The sequence below is a fragment of the Bos taurus genome, chromosome 13, assembly GCF_002263795.3.
Source record: "Bos taurus isolate L1 Dominette 01449 registration number 42190680 breed Hereford chromosome 13, ARS-UCD2.0, whole genome shotgun sequence".
Taxonomy (NCBI): Eukaryota; Metazoa; Chordata; class Mammalia; order Artiodactyla; family Bovidae; genus Bos; species Bos taurus.
This window is the reverse complement of record NC_037340.1, coordinates 73297161-73319894: the sequence shown is the minus strand read 5'-3', so window position 1 is coordinate 73319894 and position 22734 is coordinate 73297161. Positions and strand designations below refer to the sequence as shown.

The following is a 22734-nucleotide window of genomic DNA, read 5'->3' as shown; positions in this document are numbered from 1 at the left end:
CTTTTGAGTTTTTACACTTTTCCTGATTATTCCGTGTAAGGTGGAAACTAGAACTGTTTAAAAGACATACACAAATCTAGTACATCAATAACCGGGGTTTTTTCTTTTTTGCTATACTATTTTCACAACCACGGGTGTGCTTGCTAGGCAATATAACCATCACAGAAGCAAACGTGAGGCAGAATACTGGTGAGGAAAAACAAAGCGAGAGAGCTACCAGATATACAGACAGGCTCGTTCCACATTCACTACTGCATGTCCAAGCGGCAAGTATTAACTGCACGTTTCTGTTCAGCTAGAAAGGAGAGAGGTTTTTTTTTTTCTTTTTTTCCTTTTGGTTTTTTGAAATCAGTGCATGAATATTTCTTATTTCAGCAGATGGACAAACAGATGGGACACTACAGCTACGTGGAATGTTCGGGGAGGAAGGTGGAGACTGAGACTGGCAGGCCGGGCTATTCCTGACTCTCCCATCGCAGTGTTCATGCAACTTCCCTGACATTTGTCTGTGAACCTGACGGGATGGGTACCCTTGGGAGAGCTGGTGACAGGTGCTAACAAGCATTATCAGGGTTGGCTGCAATATAAAGAGAAACCATGGCTATTTAAAAATACTTTTTGGAGTCAGATCTTGGTGTGACTGAAGAGCAACCACCGTGCTGAGAACTGGAGGAAGACAGAGCTGAAATGTGGGAAGCTCTTTTCAACTCGCTGAAGCAACGCTGGCTCACCAAAGTGCTCGCGAACATCCCTCACCCCCTTGTGGACCCCCTGTCCCTGCCCATCTAGTACTAAACCATGAACAAAAGGCATAGAGAGAGAGAATGCACAAAGAAAAAAATGTAAGGAAGCAGAAGGACAGAAATTTAGAGAAGACTAAAGTCAACAGTCAAAAAGGACTGTGGGAAAGAATGTTTAGATTTCAAAATTTTAAAGCCCCGAGCTAGGAAGAACCCAAACACTGAGTACTTACTCCTCAAGTGAAAGACAATCTCTGCAGAGCGTTATTCTTAAAGGTAGTACCCAGGAAACAGATAAGGCCATTCATAAGATACACGGCTTTTTTTTTTTTTCCATCTTGAGCTCATGGTTAAAGGGAAAACAGATTCCACTTCCTAAGCACAAGTTGCCAATCACTAAACATGCTGCTATAGGGGAAGGGGCTGGAGTCACAGGTGGTCTATGAGCAGTGGACCTTTGCATGCTGTCATAACCCAGTTATCTCGACCAAGAATGTTCTTTTCTGGCTTCGAGTTTCCTTGGAGGAAGACACTGTGGCCGTCTGTGGTCACGAGCTTTTCAGTGGCAACAAGCCCCAACATACCAAGTGTCTAAAAGCCCTGATCAGAATGGGCAGAATCACTAGAAATTACTGTGAAACTCGAATGCCAAATGAGAGGTGACCCACTCCAAGTCCCAGTGTCACAATAGAATCTATAACTTTCTGTACAACTTTACAATGGAACTGTATTTCAGGGACAACTGTTTTGAATCAAATTTAACTTTCCAAAAAGTTACACATAATTCAGGTCTATTTTTTTTTTTCCTACCAGTAAGAGTTCTGCTAAATTACAAAACTCCATAATCACAGTGTTCAGTTTTTGTTTGTTTTTTTTTTAAATGAAACACACAGTAATCCTGTCAATGTTAATCAAGATCAAAACTTCAGAATGCCGTGGCATTTATGTGACCAATCTGAATTTTAGATACAAATACCAGCTGTTCATCCCATGGACCATTTTTGCTAGGCTGAGGCTGTGAAAAATTGAAAGTCGACGTACGTTTCTTTTTTTTTTATCGCACAAAGGGATATATGTGGAGGGTACAGAGTGCCACTCAAGAGATCACAAAGCACGGTAGACATTAGTTCTCTCCCTCCCCAGCATCTCCTTCGTCTCCCTGGTTTTCCGACGTCCACAGCTGCAAGAGAAAAACAGAGCTATAAACAAAGTAGGGCTCTTAGAACTTTCCGCGGGGAGGTGGCCCACTCTGTATCACCTCATCTCAACTGCTTATAATTCTTCTCATATGACTGCAGACAGTGATGGCAAAGGTCAAAATTTCAGCAGGTGCTTATAATCAATTAAAAAAATTAATTACACGTACAGGGCACAAATCCTGTCCCGAGTCTCAGGCTAGGAGGCAGAGGAACAGGAACAAGCCATAAGCCCCACCCACTGGAAGCAGTCACGGAATGGGCAGTACTTACAGTGAGATTGTCCCTAAGCAGCTGCATAATCAGGGTGCTGTCTTTGTAAGACTCTTCATTCAGTGTGTCCAATTCAGCAATCGCCTCATCAAACGCCTGAAACAAAGAGCCTTTAGCTAAGATGTCACAGGTTCCTTGAACTAGTTTAGCCCCGTTTTCTTCCTGCTACCATTTTTCTTCCTGTACAGTATTCTTGGGGAACCTAGGTTATTGTTACCTTGCTTGCTAGTCCTGTCAGTAAACATGTGATACTGGCTTCTAAAGCATCAACCAACCATGACAAAAATTCCTAGCTAAGAACTTTACTCTACCTATCAAGTCAACAAGTATTACTCATCCTAAAGGAATTCACATGATATTTGAATTACCAAAGACATTTCTAGTAATCCCTCCCCCTTTTTCATTAAGCAGAAAAACAAAAGGTTTAGATACAGGAGATAAATGGAGACTAGAAGTTCACATCACTAAATCCGAACTTCAATTAAGTGATGGAACTCTGGGCATTCGTTTCACACAGTTTTTACCAATTAAAAAAATGTTCAAGGACTGTGCATATTCAAAGATGACAAAAACACGTAGAAAAGGCAGTTTTCTACCCAAAGAAGACAAGACGTAATTCAGGACACAAAGAAACAAGATCTGACTTCCTTCTCTACACCTCCTGCCATAACCTCCAGCCTCAGTAAAAAGACGACACTGAGGAGCCGAGGTCTACAGCCCAGAGCGTGATGAGAGCAACAAGCTGCCTCCTCCCTGGACTGTCTACAACCTCACCCCAAAAGAGAAACTGAACTCAAACGCCAATCAGCATAGGCACTGAGAAGTCGTCAAGAAGTAACAGATCTGTACTGACTCCATAAAACATGGAGTCAATACAGATGGGTTTCTCCTACCCCCAGAAAAATCTTCACAAATAAGTCCAAAACAATGAGTTACATTTGGGTAATTTTAAAACAAGGTTCTAGACATGAGCATTTTTACTATCAGAAACCCCAGAAGGTCTTTCTCACCGTTTTTGCCAGGCTGCAAGCCTTTTCAGGAGAGTTTAGAATCTCATAATAAAAGACGGAGAAATTAAGTGCCAGCCCCAGTCGAATGGGGTGTGTAGGCTGCATTTCTTTCTTACTAATTTCAAATGCTTCTTGGTAAGCCTGCTGGGAGTTCGACACAGTGGCTATAAGAAAGAAAAAACATGAAAGGGTGGGTCTTACGTAAGGTTGCATTGTACGCTGGATCCACTACCAAATTATTTTGCCAAACTCGGCTGGAGCAAATGTGCTATCAAATGTCTCTACTATCCGATTAATAATCATCTGTTAAACATGTACTCTAATCTGAGTACTGTATGAAATGCTTTGAGGGAAAACAAAGACAATGATGACAAAGTCTACAAAAGCAGTTAGGAAATACAGGAATAACCCTGAACAACATGGAACATGGAAAGCAATGTGCTCTAATGGAAAGATTGTGGACTTCAGAGTCAAGACGCAAAACTGGAATGAATTCCCAACTCTTAATTGTGTGGTTTGGACTGAATGAAAACCTCTGTGAGTCCTGGTGTCCTTAACAGAAAAAAAGGACAGAAGACTCCTACCTACACTCCTAGAGTTGTGTAAGAAATAAATGACACACATAGGAGGCACTTAATAAAGCAGAGCCACAACCACCATTACACTAACACATGTATATGACAAAAGAAATGCATCTCTCTTCACCATGGCAGTTTTACTCTATCAAACATTTTAAAGTTTCACATCTAAGACAGCTACCAAACAATCCTTAAAATAAAGATCTTTTTCAGTGCACTACTGCACCAGACTTTTAATACCCCCATACTTGTCCCTTAGATGTATCTGTCAACCCCATGACCCTGTTCAGGAGCTTCCCAGGTGTAGTAAAGAACTACACTTCCCACTAGTAGTAAGAACCTCCCTGCTAATTAATGCAGGAGACACAAGAGACCCAGGTTCGATCCCTGGGTCAGGAAGATCCCCTGGAGGAGGAAATGGCAACCCACTCCAGTATTCTTGCCTGAAAAATCCCATGGACAGAGGAGCCTGGCGGGCTACAGTCCACAGCGTCACAAAGAGTCAGACATGACAGAGCAGCTGAGCACACACACAGCACACAGGACCCTGTCTGTCACTGGTCAGCACAACGCTGTGGTCTTTAACTCTGACTACAGACCAAGCAAAACTCAAAATTATTATGAAGACGGTCTCTGCTACTGGTCAAATTCCTCAAAAAAAAAGAGAAGACAGAAAGAAAAGAAAAAAAAGTTACTTACTTTGTTTATTGTCTCCAGAAGCCACCTCAGAAAGATATCTAAAATAATCGCCTTTCATTTTCAAGTAGAACACCTTACTTTCTGGTTGTGTAGCATTGGGAATAAGGTATTTATCCAACAGCTCCTAAAAAATGACCCACATTCTGTTAAGAATCGGGAAATATTACTTACAAGATGTTAAAACTATGTTTGAGATTTGAGATACTACCACTTCTAAATAATTGGGGGGGTGGTAATTGCAAAATACATGATTTTCATCCAAAGTTTTTAAATAGTTTTTAGCCCAGGTCATAACAGATGCCAGTATCCGTTAAAATCCACTTTGACGGTCCAGTAAAGGGTTAAAGTACAGCCATACAATGGCATGCTACACAGGCTTTAAAAATGATGATGCAGAACCACACTGATTATGTGGAAAGGCTCTCCAAAAGAAGTCTGAGTGGGGAAAAACAAAAACGGATAATAAACACCAAGTGAATCCTATTTTAATATTAAAAGATATATGCACATGCATATAAATACCTAAGGGAAAAATCTAGAAGGATATTTATCAAGATGTTAACAATGGTTCTCTAGGTAATAGTATTTTAGAAGTGATTTTTAAATTTTCTTATTTATACTCTTCTGCCTTGTGCTTTAAAAAAAAAATCGTATTAATTCTGTAATTAAAGAAAAAAAAATCTTTCCACTTCAGAAGAAAAAGGGTGATAGTAGGGAGAAATTCCAAGAACTAACGTTAGAATCGCTCAGACCCGGGTAAAAATCCCTCCTCTGCTGCTCACCATCTGTATGACCCTGGACAAAGGACCTGACTGCCCTGATCCTGTCTCCTCAGCTACACAAGGGGAAGCCCAACAGCCATCTCCTAGTGCGGTTACGAGGATAAATGAGCCAATGTTCACAGAGTGCTTAAGACGCCGCCTGGCACTAGTAAGCACTCCAAAAGTAGCTAAGACTATTATTAATAATAAATTCCTTTAAACATTTATGCTTACAACAAAAGCAGTTGTGAAGGAGTCCACGCTTCGTATACAGAGCAATATTTTCGAAGAGTTGTTTTAGAATGTGGCATCCTGAAAAACTGGTTAAGAGGCAGTAAGTACCATGCTTTTCTTCACATTCTTTCAGATGCTCGTAAAAGCTGGTCTACCGTTCAGGAATTAGGGAACTTTCTTGCCTTGGGAGTGCATGCCATACTTCATCTGAGTATCAGATGTACCTAACATTCGGGAATTAGCGCACCATTAACAAACCCCCAAATGACCAACAGGCAACAAATTTAGCCACTCTTACACCACGAGTCTAACAAAAAAAAAATTAAACAGCAGCTTGATGCAAAAGCTTAGCAGTAAGGGGGACCGAATCAATCAAAGTGAGAGGATGCGGGGGGTGGGGGGTAGTCGTTTTAATAATCTGTGCAGACAAATAGGGTGCGACTCCTTATGGATTACGCATGAAGAGTCCTGCCTGATGGCTAACAAGCTCTGTACTAGTTTTCAAAAGAAAGGTGTCAAGGGCAGTAACTCAGAAAGGCAGCCAGCAGGGGAGCAGGTAGATCCACAAGTGTGAATCCCTTTTCCCTTCAAAGCAGCCCTCACCACTCATTTTTACCTGATTTCACCTGGAAGAAAAAGAAAGTTCCCAGTGGGCTCAGGACGTGAGGGAAAGACAGCATGATCATGATCTGCTCTACGGTATGAGGCCCTCCCACCCACCCCCAGTTGATGGCTCGAGGGAAAGCAGCGAGGAATCCGTGGTCCAACTCAGGTTCATACGAATCACGGCAAGGGAAAAATCCCCACACCACTTGTGATTTGCCTTTGGAAGGAAGGCCCAAACTGATGGACAGGGCTAACGTACAAAACTACCATTGTGCAGGGACCAGGGAGCAGCTGAGAGAGAGGTCAGCTTTTGGCTCCCCTCTCCCCTCCTGGAGAGGACACCGCCGTCAGACTAACACAGAGAACAGCCTCTCTGCCCTCAATTTCTAAAGAAAAGATGGAGGGATGTTAAGCAAACGTTCCCGTTTTCCAGAGTTCTTTGGAAGAGAGAGGAAAATATCCCACAAGTGACAAGCAACCTCTGATCAGGTTAGGAGCTGAGGGGAAAAAAAAAAAATCACATCGTGTGCTTAAAACTTAGTTGCAAATGGTTTGCAGCTTCCCAGTATATTCAGACACCTTTCTCTCAAAAGCTATTTGAGAGCTGGCATTTGTTCATGAAATGAATACTATTAGGAGGTGTTCTTTAGAATAGGAACACTGGCCTCTTACCAGCACGTCATTGCAGATGTCCTGCAGCTCGGCCTCGATCTTCTCGCGGTACTCTTTGCCCATCTGCTGCTTCTTCTCGTTCCTCTCAGTTTTCTGTTCGATGCTGGAGATGACACGCCAGGACGAACGGCGGGCGCCGACCACATTCTTGTAGGCGACGGACAGCAGGTTTCTCTCCTCGTTGGAGAGCTCGTGCCCCTGCTCTGTGACCGCCTTCATGGCCGCAGCCATGTCATCGTAGCGCTCGGCCTGCTCGGCGAGCTTGGCTTTCTGTACCAGCTCACTTTTATCCATGGTCATTCCCTAAAACGAGAGGGAGAGAGAAAGTGAACATCAGGCTTCAAGGCCCAGGAGGCGCATATGTGCCAATCTCCTTCCAACCCATCTGGGAGGAAACACAGCTAAATGGGAAATGTCTATTTCCAAATGTCTCCAGTAATACTGAGCAGGAGCACCCACCGGGTTAGGAACTTTGCTGCTGCTGCTGCTAAGTCACGTCAGTCGTGTCTCTGTGTGACACCATAGACGGCAGCCCACCAGGCTTCCCCGTCCATGGGATTCTCCAGGCAAGAACACTGGAGTGGGTTGCCATTTCCTTCTCCAATGCATGTAAGTGAAAAGTGAAAGTGAAGTTGCTCAGTCGTGTCCGACTCTTAGCGACCCCATGGACTGCAGCCTACCAGGCTCCTCCGTCCATGGGATTTTCCAGGCAAGAGTACTGGAGTGGGGTGCCATTGCCTTCTCCGGGAACTTTGCTAAAAAGGTGTTTTTACTTTTTAGCCATTTAACCTTCGCAGCAGTCCTACATACAGGGAGATCTGTTTCCAATACTCCCTTCCCCCTCCACGAGGTGAAGAAGTATAGGTTCAGAGGCGCCAACTGCTGTGTCCAGGGCAGCACAGCCAGGAGAGAGCAGAGAGCCAGAACTCAAACGCACATCTATCTCTTGACCTGTTTTCCTCCACTTTCCTAATCTGCCTCCTCAATGCCAGAGATGGCTCAATTCTTTAGAAGCTTATGTTAAACATACAGCCTTTTCTTCTTTCAAGAAATATCTGGAATATCTGGTTTTCACCAAATCTGTTTTTCCCCATACTACAGGGAAAAACACAATGTGATGATTGTTTCATCAACCTTAAAGCAAAAGATAGGACTCTGACTGTTATATTTGGCAGTGCCCATCAAGTGGTAGGTACCTTAAACATACCAGCCATTTTTAGCCCATCTTCTGCCAAGTGCTAACTTTGGTCCAAGGACACACTGTCCACGAGAGCAGATTTGGCTCAACCTTGCACCAGCTCAGCTACTTACAAGAAACACAACCTTGGTCAAATCACTCAGCTTCTGAGAACTTCCGTTTGCTAACTGGAGAGGAAGAACACTGCCAACTCTCTGGGGGCCGCTGTGAGGCGCAAGTGGCCTCACCTGTGTGAAGGCACCGTGGAACGCCCAGGGCAGCGGTCCCCAACCTTTCTGGCACCAGGAACTGATTTCGTGGAAGACAATTTTTCCACCAACTGGGGGTGGGGCTGGGATGGTTTCAAGATGATTCAAGCACATTACGGTTATCGTGCACTCTATTTCTAACCTGACGCCACTGCTGATCTGACAGGAGGTCCCAGTCCACAGCCTGGAGGTCAGGGACCCCTGGTCAAAAGCATTATATACAAATACCAGGCACTGACTCTGTACACCGTATAGACTGTGAGAGACCTGGGTGTATTCACCAAGACGCGCAGCAACGAGCTGTGAACCGTAATTGAGTTTGTTTAAAACTTTTCCTGAAACAGACAAAAATCTTGGTGATTTCAGCTTTTCATTTTCTCAAACCCTCTATACAGCAACCAGTGAATACTTCTTAAAATGATTCACCTCACCTCAGTCAATTCCCAACTATACTTATCACCATTACGGGAATTCCCTGGGGGCCCAGTGGTTAGGACTCTGCTCTCTCACTGCCAAGGGCGTGGATTTGATCCCTGCTTGGGGAACTAAGATCCCGCAAGCCTCAAGGCAAGGCCAAAAAAAACACACAAAAAAAACAAGGCAAAAATAGCCACCATTAATATAATGCAATAATTTTTGGATAACATGTAGCTAAAAACAATATTTATTAACCAATAAGAGATAGTTTTATGTACTGCTGGTTTAAATTTCAATTGTATTCACCTATGCCACAGAGTTAAAATACACTAATATCTTGAGGTGGAAAAAAAATAAAATACTACTTAATAGTATTTTATAACAGTAGTGGGAATACCAGTATTTTTTAAACAAATGCTCTCATTACTTTATCCATCACATCACAAGACTCTGGTTTTGCCTTCACAGCCATTTCTGTATTTTCAAGAGAAAAATTCTACAGGCAAGATTCTACCACATGAAAATGTCTTATTAAATGAAGGAAAAATTTAAGATACACCCTAAATCTAGACAATTTAGAAAGAGTTGGTGCTCCAGTTCAGAATTGTGAGTTTTCTTCCCACCTCTTTTTATCGAAATCATATTAAGAGTTGTGTCCTATGTAAGGCTTGCTGACTCGAATCTTACACTCTAAGGCAAGTCTCACCTTGACCTGTCTGACATCTTCACCCACATCACTAGAATGAACCTACAGCAGAGATAATAATCCATCTGCTCACCTACATCTCCCAGCAACCCCTCTGCACTTAGGAGGGGTCATATGGTTCATTCTGTTCAATAAGGATAAATGATGCTACTTCCAGGTGCTGAAACTGCAAAAAGCCCCGCGAGGCTCTCTTCTCTTACAGCAGCCACGTCACCTAGATGGTGCTGTCACAAAACAGCAGTTTCTACAGCCTGAGTCCCCGAGTGACTGAGTAGTGCAGAGACTCCTGCAGGCCCGCAGTGGACACGCAGGGCGAAAAGGAAATAAACCTTTGTTGGCTGAGGCCATTTAGACACTGGGGCTGTTTGTTACGGCAACACAACTTAGTCTACTCTGATACACATGCATCACAGGTACACTAGTCATCCTCTTAAAATTACATACTTTCTCCATATAGCTTTCTTGATTATGATATCTTTCTGACCAGGATACTATCTTCACCATTAGACAACCCTACTTGATGTTCCCTAAAGGTAAGAGGCAAAGGGAAGCCAACTTTTAATAAACTTCTTAGAAATTTTCCAGTCTGTAGACTAATTCAGTTAGAAGTTACTTAGTATATAAACAGCACCTGTGCAACTCTACCCAGGAACAATTCCAATTAATAACAGTCCTGGCCAAGGCCAATTCAAAGTGAAGCCATCCCATGGAGTTATTACAAAAGAGTAATAGAAAAATACAATTAGCACTGCTAAAGGATACTGTGAAACTCTTCAGCCTACTAGGCTCCTCAATTAAGGTCCCCTCACCCCCCACTTCTTTTCTTCCCAAACATTAAAAGTTCAACCATACCTCTCCAAAGAATCCTGACTACTCCCTGAGACCTCCCAAATGTACACGTCCTATTTCTCAAAATAAAACGTGGCCTTTCTGGTTTGGAGTCGACTATTTCAGGCTTCTTTGGGATCCCTGCAAGAGCTCTTAGAGATAGAGAACCATTATGATATGGTAAAATTGAATGCATGCCTTAAAAAATGTACCCATCTATTTAAAAATTTCTTACCTACAACCCCCACCCCCAACTTACAACAAACAAAATCCATAGCTAAATGTCTGATGCCTACTGCTTACATAACTTGTGCTTATATAACAAGGATTGTGAAGCAGCTAGACCAATTTCAACAGGAAATGGGTTACACAACACCCAGCAGTTTGGAGGAAGGCAGCAGACAAGGGAGAAATGAAACTGCTCCTATTTGTGCATCCCAATAAACCTCCTATATCCATCGTCTCTCCCTAGTCCCACTGCCTTCAGTCTTCCATTTTCTTTAACCCCCTTCATATGTGCTATCAGATCCATTTTAAAGCTCTGATCAAGTCACTCTGCTCAAAATTCTTTAAAGTTCCCAACTACTGCCAGTCAAGTCAGACTGCCTCCCAAGCAGTCCTTGTAGGCTTTCCCAGCTATCTTCCTAGACTTTTGCCCAAATAGGCCTTCTACACAGTAGGTGCTTCTGTCAAAATGGTTTTCTTCCACATGCTTTTTGGTCTTCACTCATCCAGCACTCCCTCTACCTGGAATAGCCTTTCCCATTTATTCTGCATTTAAAATTCATCTGAGCATGGCTCAAATGACACCGCCTCCATGAAACCTTTCTTAAGCTGCTTAACCTAAGCTGTCTAATAAGACTGCCCAGGCCACATGTTAAAATTGTACTGTTTTGAATATATGGAGTTTTTTTAATTACTGAAGTTAATTTCATCTCCCCCCCCTCACATTTTACAGGTAGCTACCAGATAATTTTAAGCTACATGGGACTCACATTCTATGTCTATTGGACAGACTGCTCTAAGCTGAAAACAGTCTCACAAAGCGTTTCATCCACACTTCTCTTTAATGTCTTATCACGTTTTTTCGGTACTAAAATTATTTGTCTACATCCCTTAAGTCCCCTCCCACACTACAAACCCCTTTAGGGCACATCCCCCGCAGCACCTTGCAGAGAATCAGCGTGAACAAATCTTCACTGAATGAATGAACAGATCCTAAAATGGCAAATCTGGTAGAGTTCTGTCTCTTCTCAAGTACTTCAAAGCACCTATTCTTCCCAAGCACATTAGATCCCTATTACATCCATACCTCACTCCATGTGCTTCTGACTCCAAAATCCCCCTCAGTCATGCCCTGACTCTTAAGAACTCTGAACGACATCTCAAGAACTTCTGATGACTCTCTTCTGGCTACTCCATCCAGCTGAAATTCCTACCTGGCTTGCAAAGTCTTTCATAACTTGGATCCTCTGTACCTGTTTTTCATCCACTGTTCTCCAACATGTACCTTTCTCGAAGGCTGGACATCACCAAATACCCTTAAATGTCAGGCTTAAACATGTCTGAAATTACTTCCTGCCGAGGCAAACTCTATCCATCCATGTAGGGCTACAAAGCCTTCCCTGACTACCCTAGTCCCCACTGATCTACCCGGACTATGAATTCAAATACACCGTAGCCTCTTACATAGTCCACGCTCCTCTGGCCTCCATTCTACATGTTCTACGGTCCAGGTGATGAGTGGCGGACCATGTACAGTGTGTCGCATGTATGTCTTCCGAAGGAAAGCGTCACATTTCTTTCTCATCTAATGCCTAAAACTCTGCCAAGTACAAAACTAATACTCAAGTATCAGTGAATTTTTTCAGCAAGTCATTACTGGGAGGCTACTTGTATGTGGTGTGAAGAGAGTCCTGTGTGAGAACAGGGGCTGCCACACAGCCTTGTCAGTTCAGTTCAGTCTCTCGGTTGTGTTTGACTCTGAGACCCCATGGACTGCAGCACGCCAGGCTTCCCTGTCCATCACCAACTCCTGGAGCTTGCTCAAACTCATGTCCATCGAATCGGTGATGCCATCCAACCATTTCCTTCTCTGTCATTCCCTTCTCCTGCCTTCAATCTTTCCCAGCATCAGCGTCTTTTCCAGTAAGTTTGTTCTTCACATCAGGCGGCCAAACTACCGGAGCTTCAGCATTAGTCTTTCCAATGAATATTCAGGACTGATTTCCTTCAGGATCGACTAGGTTTGATCTCCTTGCCGTCCAAGGGACTCTCAAGAATCTTCTCCAACACCAAAGTCCAAAAGCATCAATTCTTCAGTGCTCAGCTTTCTTTATGGTCCAATTCTCACATCCATACATGACTACTGGAAAAAACATAACTTTGCCTAGATGGACCTTTGTCGGCAAAGTAATGTGTCTGCTTTTTAATATGCTACCTAAGTTGGTCATGGCTTTTCTTCCAAGGAGCAAGCATCTTTTAACTTCACGGCTGCAGTCACCATCTGCAGTGATTTTGGAGCCCCCAACAATAAAGTCTGACACTGTTTCCATTGTTTCCCCATCTATTTGCCATGAAGTGATGGGACTGGATGCCATGGTCTTAGAATTTTAGTTTTAAGCCAGCTTTTTCACTCTCCTTTCTCACTTTCATCAAGAGACTCTTCAGTTTCTCTTCGCTTTCTGCCTTAAGGGTGGTGTCATCCACATATCTGAGGTTACTGATATTTCTCCCAGCAATCTTGATTCCAGCTTGTGTTTCATCCAGCCCAGCATTTCACATGATATACTCTGCAAATAAGTTAAATAAGCAGGGTGACAATATATAGCCTGGATGGACTCCTTTCTCAACTTGGAACCAGTCCATTGACCCATGTCCAGTTCTAACTGTTGCTTCTTGACCGGCATGCAGATTTCTCAGGACACAGGTCAGGTGGTCTAGTATTCCCATTTCTTGAAGAATTTTACAGTTTGCTATGATCCACACAGTCAAAGGCTTTGGCATAGTCAATAAAACAGAAGTAGATGTTTTTCTGGAACTCTCTTGTTTTTTCTATGATCCAATGGATGTTAGCAATTTGATCTCTGGTTCCCCTGCCTTTTCTAAATCCAGCGTGAATATCTGGACGTTCTCAGTTCATGTACTGTTGAAGCCTGGCTTGGAGAAATTTGAGCAAAACTCTGCTGGCGTGTGAGGTGAGTGCAACTGTGTGGTAGCTTGAACATTCTTTAGCATTGCCTTTCTTTGGGACTGGAATGAAAACTGACCTTTTCCAGTCCTGTGACCACTGCTGAGTTTTCCAAATTTGATGGCATATTGAGTGCAGCACTTTTCACAGCATTATTTTTTAGGATTTGAAACAGCTCAACTAGAATTCCATCACCTCCACTAACTTTGTCCGTGGTGATGCTTCCTAAGGCGCATTTGACTTTGCATTCCAGGATGTCTGACTCTAGGTGAGTGATCACACCATCGTGGTTATCTTGGTCATTAAGATCTTTTTGTACAGTTCTTCTGTGTATTCTTGCCACCTCTCCTTAATATCTTCTGCTTCTGTTAGGTCCATATCATTTCTGTCCCTTCTCATGCCCATCTTTCAATGAAACGTACACGGCCTTGTCAGCTCAGTCAAACTCAGTCTTCCAATTTCTGAACTGTTGCCCTAACAGCAGCTTCCTCAGTGCGGAATAGCTATGCCCGTGAAAAAGACAGACGAGGAATTAAATAAATGTGGAAATCTTTTTTAAAAAAGTACACAGGGCAAAACAAATTGGAAGTAGTGTGATTCCTCTAATAGTATCGATACATCGCTGTTGGCCCACAAATGTGAGCCTGGAATTAAAAAAAGAAAAATAAAGGACCCATGAGAAGGAAAAACAAGTCTAGATTAATCTTGTACAGGAAGAGTATGTTAAAATGTTCACATTCCTAGATAAGACTCCACCCTTCAATGTCCTGAAAAATGGGACACATTCGTTAACTGTAACACTCTCATTCATTAGTTTCTAATTTCCTTAGGAGGTGCCAGCAAAAGTGAAGTGAAGTTGCTCAGTCCTGTCTGACTCTTTGCGACCCCGTGGACTGTAGCCCACCAGGCTCCTCCATCCATGGAATTTTCCAGGCAGGAGTACTGGAGTGGGTTGCCATTTCTTTCTCCAGAGGATCTTCGCGACCCAAGGATCAAACCCGGGTCTCCCGCATTGCAAGCAGATGCTTTACCATCTGAGCCACCAGGGAATCCCAGGTGCCAGTAGTCATGGTTTATATATCAGGACCTACCATTCCCCTGGTGAGACTTTTGAATCAAGGACCCATCAAGGAAAACACTAGCAAGAGAGCCTTTATTTGCTCCTAAAAAGCCTTAAAAGACCACAGTCTCCTCATCAGGCCTGCCTGGCACTAAAGCAGAGTCAAGACACCAGAGTGGATAGAGGAAGCCGCTGACACATGTCAGAGCAGAGGTCTCAAGCATAGGTTTCCCCATCTCTTCTCAGCCACTGCAGGCTGCACTTTAGAGGACTGGGGAGCACTGGCTGATTAAACCAGCAACTGCTTAGTGAAGAAGGGGAAACTGTCTTAAGTAGCCAACAGGGGAATGGCTAAAAAGACACAGTTGGTGCAAGATCGCATGGCCATCAAAAGAAGGGATTTCATGTCATAGATTTGTTAAAGAGGTATAATGAGGGGGGGGGGGGGTGAGTTTACAACAGTCTTCCATTTTGTAAAATGTCCCCTAAAGAATATTATGAAGAATAATTCTAAAGGTGCCCATGAAACAACAGGATTTCCCTAATGAAAACCTAAATAGACAGTAAATGCTGAAACAAAAGTATAAATGAATCAACCTAGCCCTTCTATCTGGATTCTTTGCCTAAGGGACCTTTTTATTTTTACAAAGCCTGGGTCAGAATCCTGAGAAGTCATTTTCCAGTGGCCAGAAGGAGACATCCAAGAATAAGAAAGGAAAAAAAATAAAAATGACTATTCATTGCTAATATTAAAAAAAAAAAAAAAAAAAAAACTGCAAAGGACCTTATGGAATGTGGGTTTTAGAAGTATTAGCTTTCAGCTATGTTTTGTTTTCAAGGAAAAGAAAATGCCCAATTCTAAAATTCTGAGGTTTTGAGTTTAGCAATTTGCTAGAAATTTAAAATGAGGATTCCATTATCAGGTGTCAGGCTTACCGAGGGCTTCCCTGATGGCTCAGCTGGTAAAGAATCCACCTGCAATGTGGGAGACCTGGGTTCGATCCGTGGGTTGGAAAGATCCCCTGGAGAAGAGAAAGGCTATCCACTCCAGTATTCTGGCCTGGAGAGTAGGACGTGACTGAACGACTTTCACTTCACAGGATTACCGAAGTTCCAGCATGAAACCCATGTGAATGGGATCTATTTCTAGGAAAGCCCTACACACAACACATCTGGGCTTCTAAAGAGAAATCAGGTGATTTTAAAATTAATGTCTCCGAATCTCAGTTTCCTCACATGTTAAAAGGAAACATTAAAAGCTATCAAAAAAGATTACGTACATAAAAATGCCTAGACAGTGCTGGCCAAAGTGAAGGCTCATAAATAGGCCTATACTCTTATTCTGAAGTTACTTCACAAAAACATAATGTACATAATTTAGTATGTGTTGCAATAACTGCAAATAAAAAAAGAAAGAACTACTAGTATTTCCAAGAACTCTTTTTTGGAGTTCAGTATAGTATGGTCCTCTCCTCAGAGCTGAAGCTCCCAGGGTAGAACATGAGAAGGGAGCACACAAGCATCTCCTTGAGGAAGCAACCAGGTAGAAAGGGAGGAAGTTTAGTTTTAAAGAGGCTGGGTCCTTCCTGGTTTTATGGGTTGGAGGGGTTCTGAGAGAAAAGGGGGGTTCTAGGCAGAGACAAGAAATACAGATGTACGAATAAAATGCATTTGTTTCTAGATGCAAAAGAAATCACAGGCCAAAGCAGAGAGGAAATGAGAAAAAGTAGAATCTGGAGATCCCAGATCACTGACCCAAAGGACACGAATCTGAGTGTGTGCTGCAGTCCATGCGGTCATGAAGAGTTGGACCCGACTTAGCAAATGAACAACAGAAGAAATTTGGAGAGGAAGCTGACAGGAGCACCCTAAAAATCTATGCTAGAAGGTTCCATGGGGTAAGGAACTGACAGTGAATTCTGAATAGCATTCACTGATGTACCATCCCAGACACAGCATCCACAGCACCATCAAGTCAAAGTCACAGTTCTGGAGTCACTCTGCTGAAGGAGAAACAGATGCCAGGCGCCTGTGGGAGGGACTGAGAGCGCCAGTGGGCCCAGGTGTTTGGTGGGTGTTACCCAGAAAAAAATGAAGTACTCCTGGCTCTTAAAGAATTTTAACTACTCACTGAAAAACACCCACTCTAAAAACAGGTCTGTGTGCCATTCTACACACAAAATTCTGAGTCCTGTAACAAATTTAATTCCATTCACACGCTTACAGGCTCTTTGTTAGAAAATTAAACACAGCATGTCTAAAATACAAAGGCAATAGCTCTGATATCCAGCCAACACTGAATTGTGGAGAGAAATATCACTTTTATTTCAAAATTTGTTCTTTCATATCAGTTGTTGAATATCACTGCTAATTATGTCCAATTAGCCAGAATCAAACTTAAAACAATCAAGGTGTTATACCAAGGTCATACAATGTGAATCAATAGCAGACAGGACAATAAACTGATCTCTTGGCTTGAAGTGATCAGTAAGATAAAATAAAATTTTTTTAATGTGCTAATTCTGATTCAGAAAGATAACCAACTGGTCAACCATGTGAATAGGGTTCAAAAGCTCTGGGTCCACCAACACAATAGAACAACACAGTCCAATTTACTAGTTCCAACTCCATAGGTTACCTGACCTCTGTGAAGTCTGTTTTCTCATGCATAAAATAAGCAAATCTACCTTAGAGGGTTCTTGTAAGGGGTAAATTAGTTCACGATGCAAAACGTTTAGCAGAGTCTCCGTAAGCACTAAAATGGCAGCAACAGTATATTCCACACAGAAGTCAATAAATGGTCAGCCAGTGAAGGGACACTTACTTCCACACCTCATTTCTTTTCAATCCATATGGCTTTCTTCAAGACTTTTAAGAGGAAGGTACATGTTAACTTACCCATGCCTACTTCTAAGATCGCATTTATCAGAATCTAGAGAATGTCTTTGTTGGCTCCCACACTGGACCGTGAGTGTAAGATGGGAATCCAGACTTCCATCTTGGCGCCCAACACGTGGCATGATGCCTGGCACGATGCATGTGAAACCATCTGACCAAGTGATGCAGTTTTTCAAAGAAGTGAACAAGGCTGCTATTTCCCATGTGGAGAGAGGTGAGCAGACCACATATGGCCTATAAAACACAGAGTACATTTATATGCTGTCTTAAGAGTGCTCTCTGAAAAGAGCCATCTCAGCTCCAACCTGGAGACCACAGTACACTTTCTGACCAATCATTTCTCAGGTACCCCTTGTTCTATTTATAGGTTCAAACTGAGTTCCAAAAGCCCTTTGACTCCTCTCTTCAGAAGTCCAAATGATTAGCTATACAAAAAGCCACAGCAGCTGATTAGTAAATAATAACAAAATATCCCTCGTCTACGGTCTGCCTCAATGTGCAAAACAGGGGGTTGTATCACCCCTTTCATCTTAAGTATCCTAAGGGGTAGGCGTCACCGTCCCAGTAACCTGTCCAGGGTCCCACAGGTGTACTTGGCACATGCTCCTTCCTCTGTGTAGCACCATCTCCTAAAGATCAATTATGATTCTGAATGATTACTGAAGGAAAAAGAGAGAAAGAACACTTTTTCAACGAATCACACAAAGTTATCAGTGAGGTTTGAGAACTGGCCTTAATTCATGTAGCTTTAAAAATCAAAATCAAACTAGCAGTTCAAACAGCATATGCCAAAAGCTCATCAGGCTTTAAGGTGAGGTTTGTGGGCAAACTAACAAATGGCAAGGACTCACTTCAACTTTATTGTCTCCTCCAATCTCTGCCCAGGTCAAGGCCATTCAGAAATAACTTTTATTGTTAGGTCTCTCAGGGAAAACAATAAAATAAACTAACCAGTACAGGAAAAAACTTACATAACAGAGGGCTGGCCAGATTATAAAAAAAGTCACCTTACTAACCCACAGTCTGCTAGAAATGCCTTCATCTTGAGGCCATCAATCAATTCATCTCGATGTAACAGCAACACATAATTATGCTTATGTTAGAATACCTTTTAGCAGAGGAAGCAGAAGAATGGTTGACTTTAACATACACGTGACAAAACAAAAGTGCTTTTGTCCATTTGTCCCCCCTAAGTAGACTCTTTAGAAAATTCCCTCGGAATCTAGCTCTGTCAGTCTGTCCATCATGACACAGACAGAAGACTAGATTCTATTCGTGGGGAGACCAAGATGGTTCTAAAACTTAAAACTTGCTATTATACAACCAATTTCTTGCCTCCTAGCTAGTGAGAACTGTCACCTCTCCCTAGAAAAACACAGGAACCTAGGAACTTAAATTCCCTTTACAAGTAAATTTTAGTTCATTCTCTAAGGTACCCTCATTTAAAGGAAAACGTCTTAGTTTGATGCCACTGAAGGAGCAGGCAGCACAAAACGATGTTCTAATTTAGAATTCTTTCTCTACTTATGGATATATATTAATAGATATTTGGTCCTGACCAAATTCTATTAGAACCACCTAGGATTGGATAAATCAGTGTGCCATAAAACAATTGATAAATTTTTCCCCTAGTATGAAGCAAATACTAGAAAAACTGGATTTTTCAGAAGCTTCCTTCCTAAAGCACACCAGCAGTATCTTTCCTGCATTCCACAATAAATATACTCCCCCTCTCCCCCCTACAATAAACTATATTTCCAAAAGTAGCTAAAATTCTTGTCCAAACACACTTACTTGAATAAGATACATGTAAAGAAAAATGAACTACTACATGGTGTTCACATGAAAATCTATCATTAGAGTCCGACTGTCTGGGTTTGATTCCTGGCTCTGGCACTTACCCAGTGCTGAGTGTGTGTGCCTCCAGGAAAATTATTTAACTTCTCTGTGCCTCAGTTTCCTCAACTAAAATGGGGCTAGCAGTACTTACTTGTCATAGATTGTTATGAAGACTTAGTTAATATGTGTAGAGTGCTCAGAACAAAGCTTGGCACATATAAATAACAGCTATTATTATTACTACAGCTTGATACTGCCTCATCAGTTGATGAGTAAACATTGGATGGACTCTATGTGCCTATGCGCTATAGCACATATGCATGTGTCTTATCTATATATATGTATACTCACGAATATAGTCAAATAACATTTATTAAACATCAGGTATATTTCACACCCTTATTTTAATTACTGAGTTGGTCACAATAATACATCAAAGACTATTACCATTTGCACTGACCAATGAGAAAATTGACTCAGAAAGACTAAAGATGCTCCACAAATCCAGTTCCATAATACCTTACCAATTTTTTTTTTTTTTTGGAAAGCAACATGTATACAAAGTAGCATTGGGTCTCATCAGAATGCAACCAAGGGGGGAAAAGCCTTAACAGTGAACTCTGTGATTAAAACACAAAAGCTTATATATAACAGTTTACAGTTTGTAAAAAGGTCTCTTGACAAGCCTGGAGATGGAGAAACCAGGAAGCAGAGATTAAGCAGAACACTGAAGATCACACAACTAGAAAATGCTGCAAGGAAGGGTGGAATCGAATTTATCTGACTCTGAGTCCAGTGCTCTTTCTGCTTCCACACCCCCAGCCAAATAGGTAAAACACACTTTTTGCAGTGGCCCAAATCTCTGGAGACTTTGCCTCAAGAACTAGCATTATGGGAATGTGCTCAGCCTGGCTCTCTGGAGGCTGCCTCCCCGATCTATAGAGTTCTGATTCTAAAATGGCTCCAACCTAACACAAGCACTGCCTGATGGGAAATGTACAGAAGATTATAGGGTAGGAGCCATACTCCTGGGACCGACAGGCCATAAATATTTGCTACTGATGAATAAGGATATTCAACTTGGAAACCAGGTGTGTGGTCTAGGCCAAATCATCTCCTTTCTCTGAAGGATTTCATCTGTAAGACAGGTGAAGGGTTTCTTATCTCACTGAAAGGAGGTAATAGGGAAATAGTTCAGCAGTTGCTACTGGATTAGCCTTCCACCATGAAGATCACCTGTAAAATTCTAACTTGGGTCCAGCAAATGACAGGTTTCATGCTCACCATGTGTGCTAAGGACATAGATCCTAAAAAAATGAGGGCTCAGGCAACTGACACATTCCTAAATAAGAAATGGAGTGCCCTGGAAACAGTCAAGAAGGAAATGACCAAGAATCAAGAATACATATTAATACATAAATTTCTAACACGAAAAAGCAAAAAGCAGAGTACCCATGTGTCTAGTTCTGTGAGCTGTGTCTGTGTGTGGTTTCATATGAACAATTGAGATAGAGTGAGAAATGCAGACAATTTTTCATATTCTTTCAAGTGCTTCATCTTTCTGTTTTGGCTCCTGTGGCCGCCTGATGTTCTATGTTCATAATAGCATCTTGCCAAATCCTGTCTCCCACACAGGGCAAGTAAAATCAGAACCTGAAGCGATCTAGCCTTACTAAAGGGAAAAGCAGTGATGGCAAGGACAAGAGACAAAAATTTTCACAGAAAGATTGGCAAACTGTCTTACCAATACTGCCACCTTTGAAAACCCCATTACACACAGAGTTCTCCATTTGCAATAGACAAAGATGCACTCATTTTGTGCAGAAAAGGGTCTTAATCACTCCCACCCCTTCGCCACCACCAGGGAGACCACCAGGCAAATTTCAGCCCTAAAGCCGTGTTAACACAGTATGGGGAATTTGGGGCGAGGACACAATGACTCTGGCATTAAATGACGGTAAATGCCGTTGGGAAAATATTCCGATTCTGAGCCTCAGACATTATTTTATTTTTTTCCTGGGATCCGGCCTGACTCAGTAACCAGTTCCAACAAATGCATTTTCTTGATACAAATCTCAACCCTGTGCCTCCTAGGGAATCTCGGCTCCCAAACCAGCGAACGATGATGAAATGGCTTTACTGCAAAGTGGGAGGGGGGTTTTCCCTTTGCTCTCTCCCAAGGTTAAACCTGTTACCGATCCCGGGCGGGTAACGAACAGAGGAATTGGGCCTGAGAGCTCGCCTGCATTTGGTTACATTTTCATTTTTGAAAACCGGAAAGCGAGAAACGAGGGTGACCGAGCTGAAAGGGTAGGATCTGGCCGCTCAAGGTGCAGGGAGAGGTCGCGCGGGGATCGAAGATGGGTCGTGAGGAAGAGTCGGGAGTCCACGGCTCCTCGTCCCTTCCCGCCTGGTATGGGGAGCCGCACCCCGCCCGCCGGGCAGGGCCGCGGGCGGCGAGGGCGGCCCGGGCCTCTCCCAGAACGACGGGCCCGGCCCCGGAAACAGGGAGGGGCCGCGGTGAGGCCGAGCCCGCGCTGCGGGCGGCCTCGCGAGGCCGAGAAGGCCGCGCGCCGCCGCCCCCGGAGCCCACCCGGGAGGTCGCCCTCGCCGCCGCCACCGCTGCCAGTGATGGGGGAGCTGTGGGCTCGGGCCCCTGGGGGCCTCGGGCGGACCCCGCGCCGCACTCACCGTGGGAGGACTGCAGGGGGCAGAGAACCTTGCGAGGGGAGCTCCGGGCGCAGTGACCGCTTCCTCCCCAATCCCACTCCTCCGGCGACGGCGGCGGCTGCAGAGGCGGCGGCGGCGGCGGCGGCAGCTACCCCGGCTCCGGAATCGGCGGCTGCGGCGGCTCCACTTCCGCTCCGGTCACCACTTCCGCTCCGGCTCGAGCCCCGCCCCTGCGCCGCCTCTTCATTGGGCGAGCGGGGCACGGGGTCGCCGCGGCCGCCCGAGAGGGGCGCCGCCCGAAGGAGGAGGGAGGAGAGCGGAGGGCAGGGGTGCCGCGGCCGGGGAGGGGCGGGGGTCTGACCCTGGAGCGCAGAGGAGGCGGGCGTGGGGGGGACGGATATGGGGGCGGGGAGCGGAAGAAGGAGGTGGGCGGAGTGCAGGCGGGGCTGAGAGGGCTCTAGAAAGGGGCTGTGTGGAAACTGGGGGGACGGGGCGAGGCTTGGGGCTGGGCGGGCCTGAGGCTTAGGCTTGGAGCTCGCCGGGGCCAGGCCCAGTGCCCGAGGTCGTTGGTTCCCACCCCTCCCCAAAAGGAGTCGTCACGGGGTCGGAGGTGCAAGTCAGCCCCCTATTGCTGCGTGCTCTGGAAATACTAGATTTAAGGAAGGACTGCAATTGCTCATCCATAGAGTTTTGCTTTAGTCCTCCCTTCAGTCCTTCAAGGTGCGTCATTTTGTGGACTGAGGAAACCGGGAATCAGACTGCCCATGGTCGCTCAGTGGTGTCCGACTCTTTGCGACCCCATAGGCTATACAGCCCATGGAATTCTCCAGGCCAGAATACTGGAGTGGGTAGCCTTTCCCTTCTCCAGTAATTGAACCAGGGCCTCCTGTATTGCAGGCAGATTCTTTACC

At 43.9% G+C, this 22734-nt stretch overlaps 1 protein-coding gene across 1 annotated transcript; it reads right to left on the bottom strand.

Moving 5' to 3' along the window:
* Window positions 1-104: 104 nt before the first annotated feature.
* YWHAB (tyrosine 3-monooxygenase/tryptophan 5-monooxygenase activation protein beta) lies at window positions 105-22042 on the bottom strand. Its single transcript, NM_174794.2, is given in 6 exon segments — window positions 105-1920; window positions 2210-2305; window positions 3220-3383; window positions 4497-4620; window positions 6770-7072; window positions 21845-22042. Coding segments are annotated over 5 exon segments (741 nt in total). The 5' UTR covers window positions 7070-7072; window positions 21845-22042; the 3' UTR covers window positions 105-1863.
* Window positions 22043-22734: the final 692 nt, after the last annotated feature.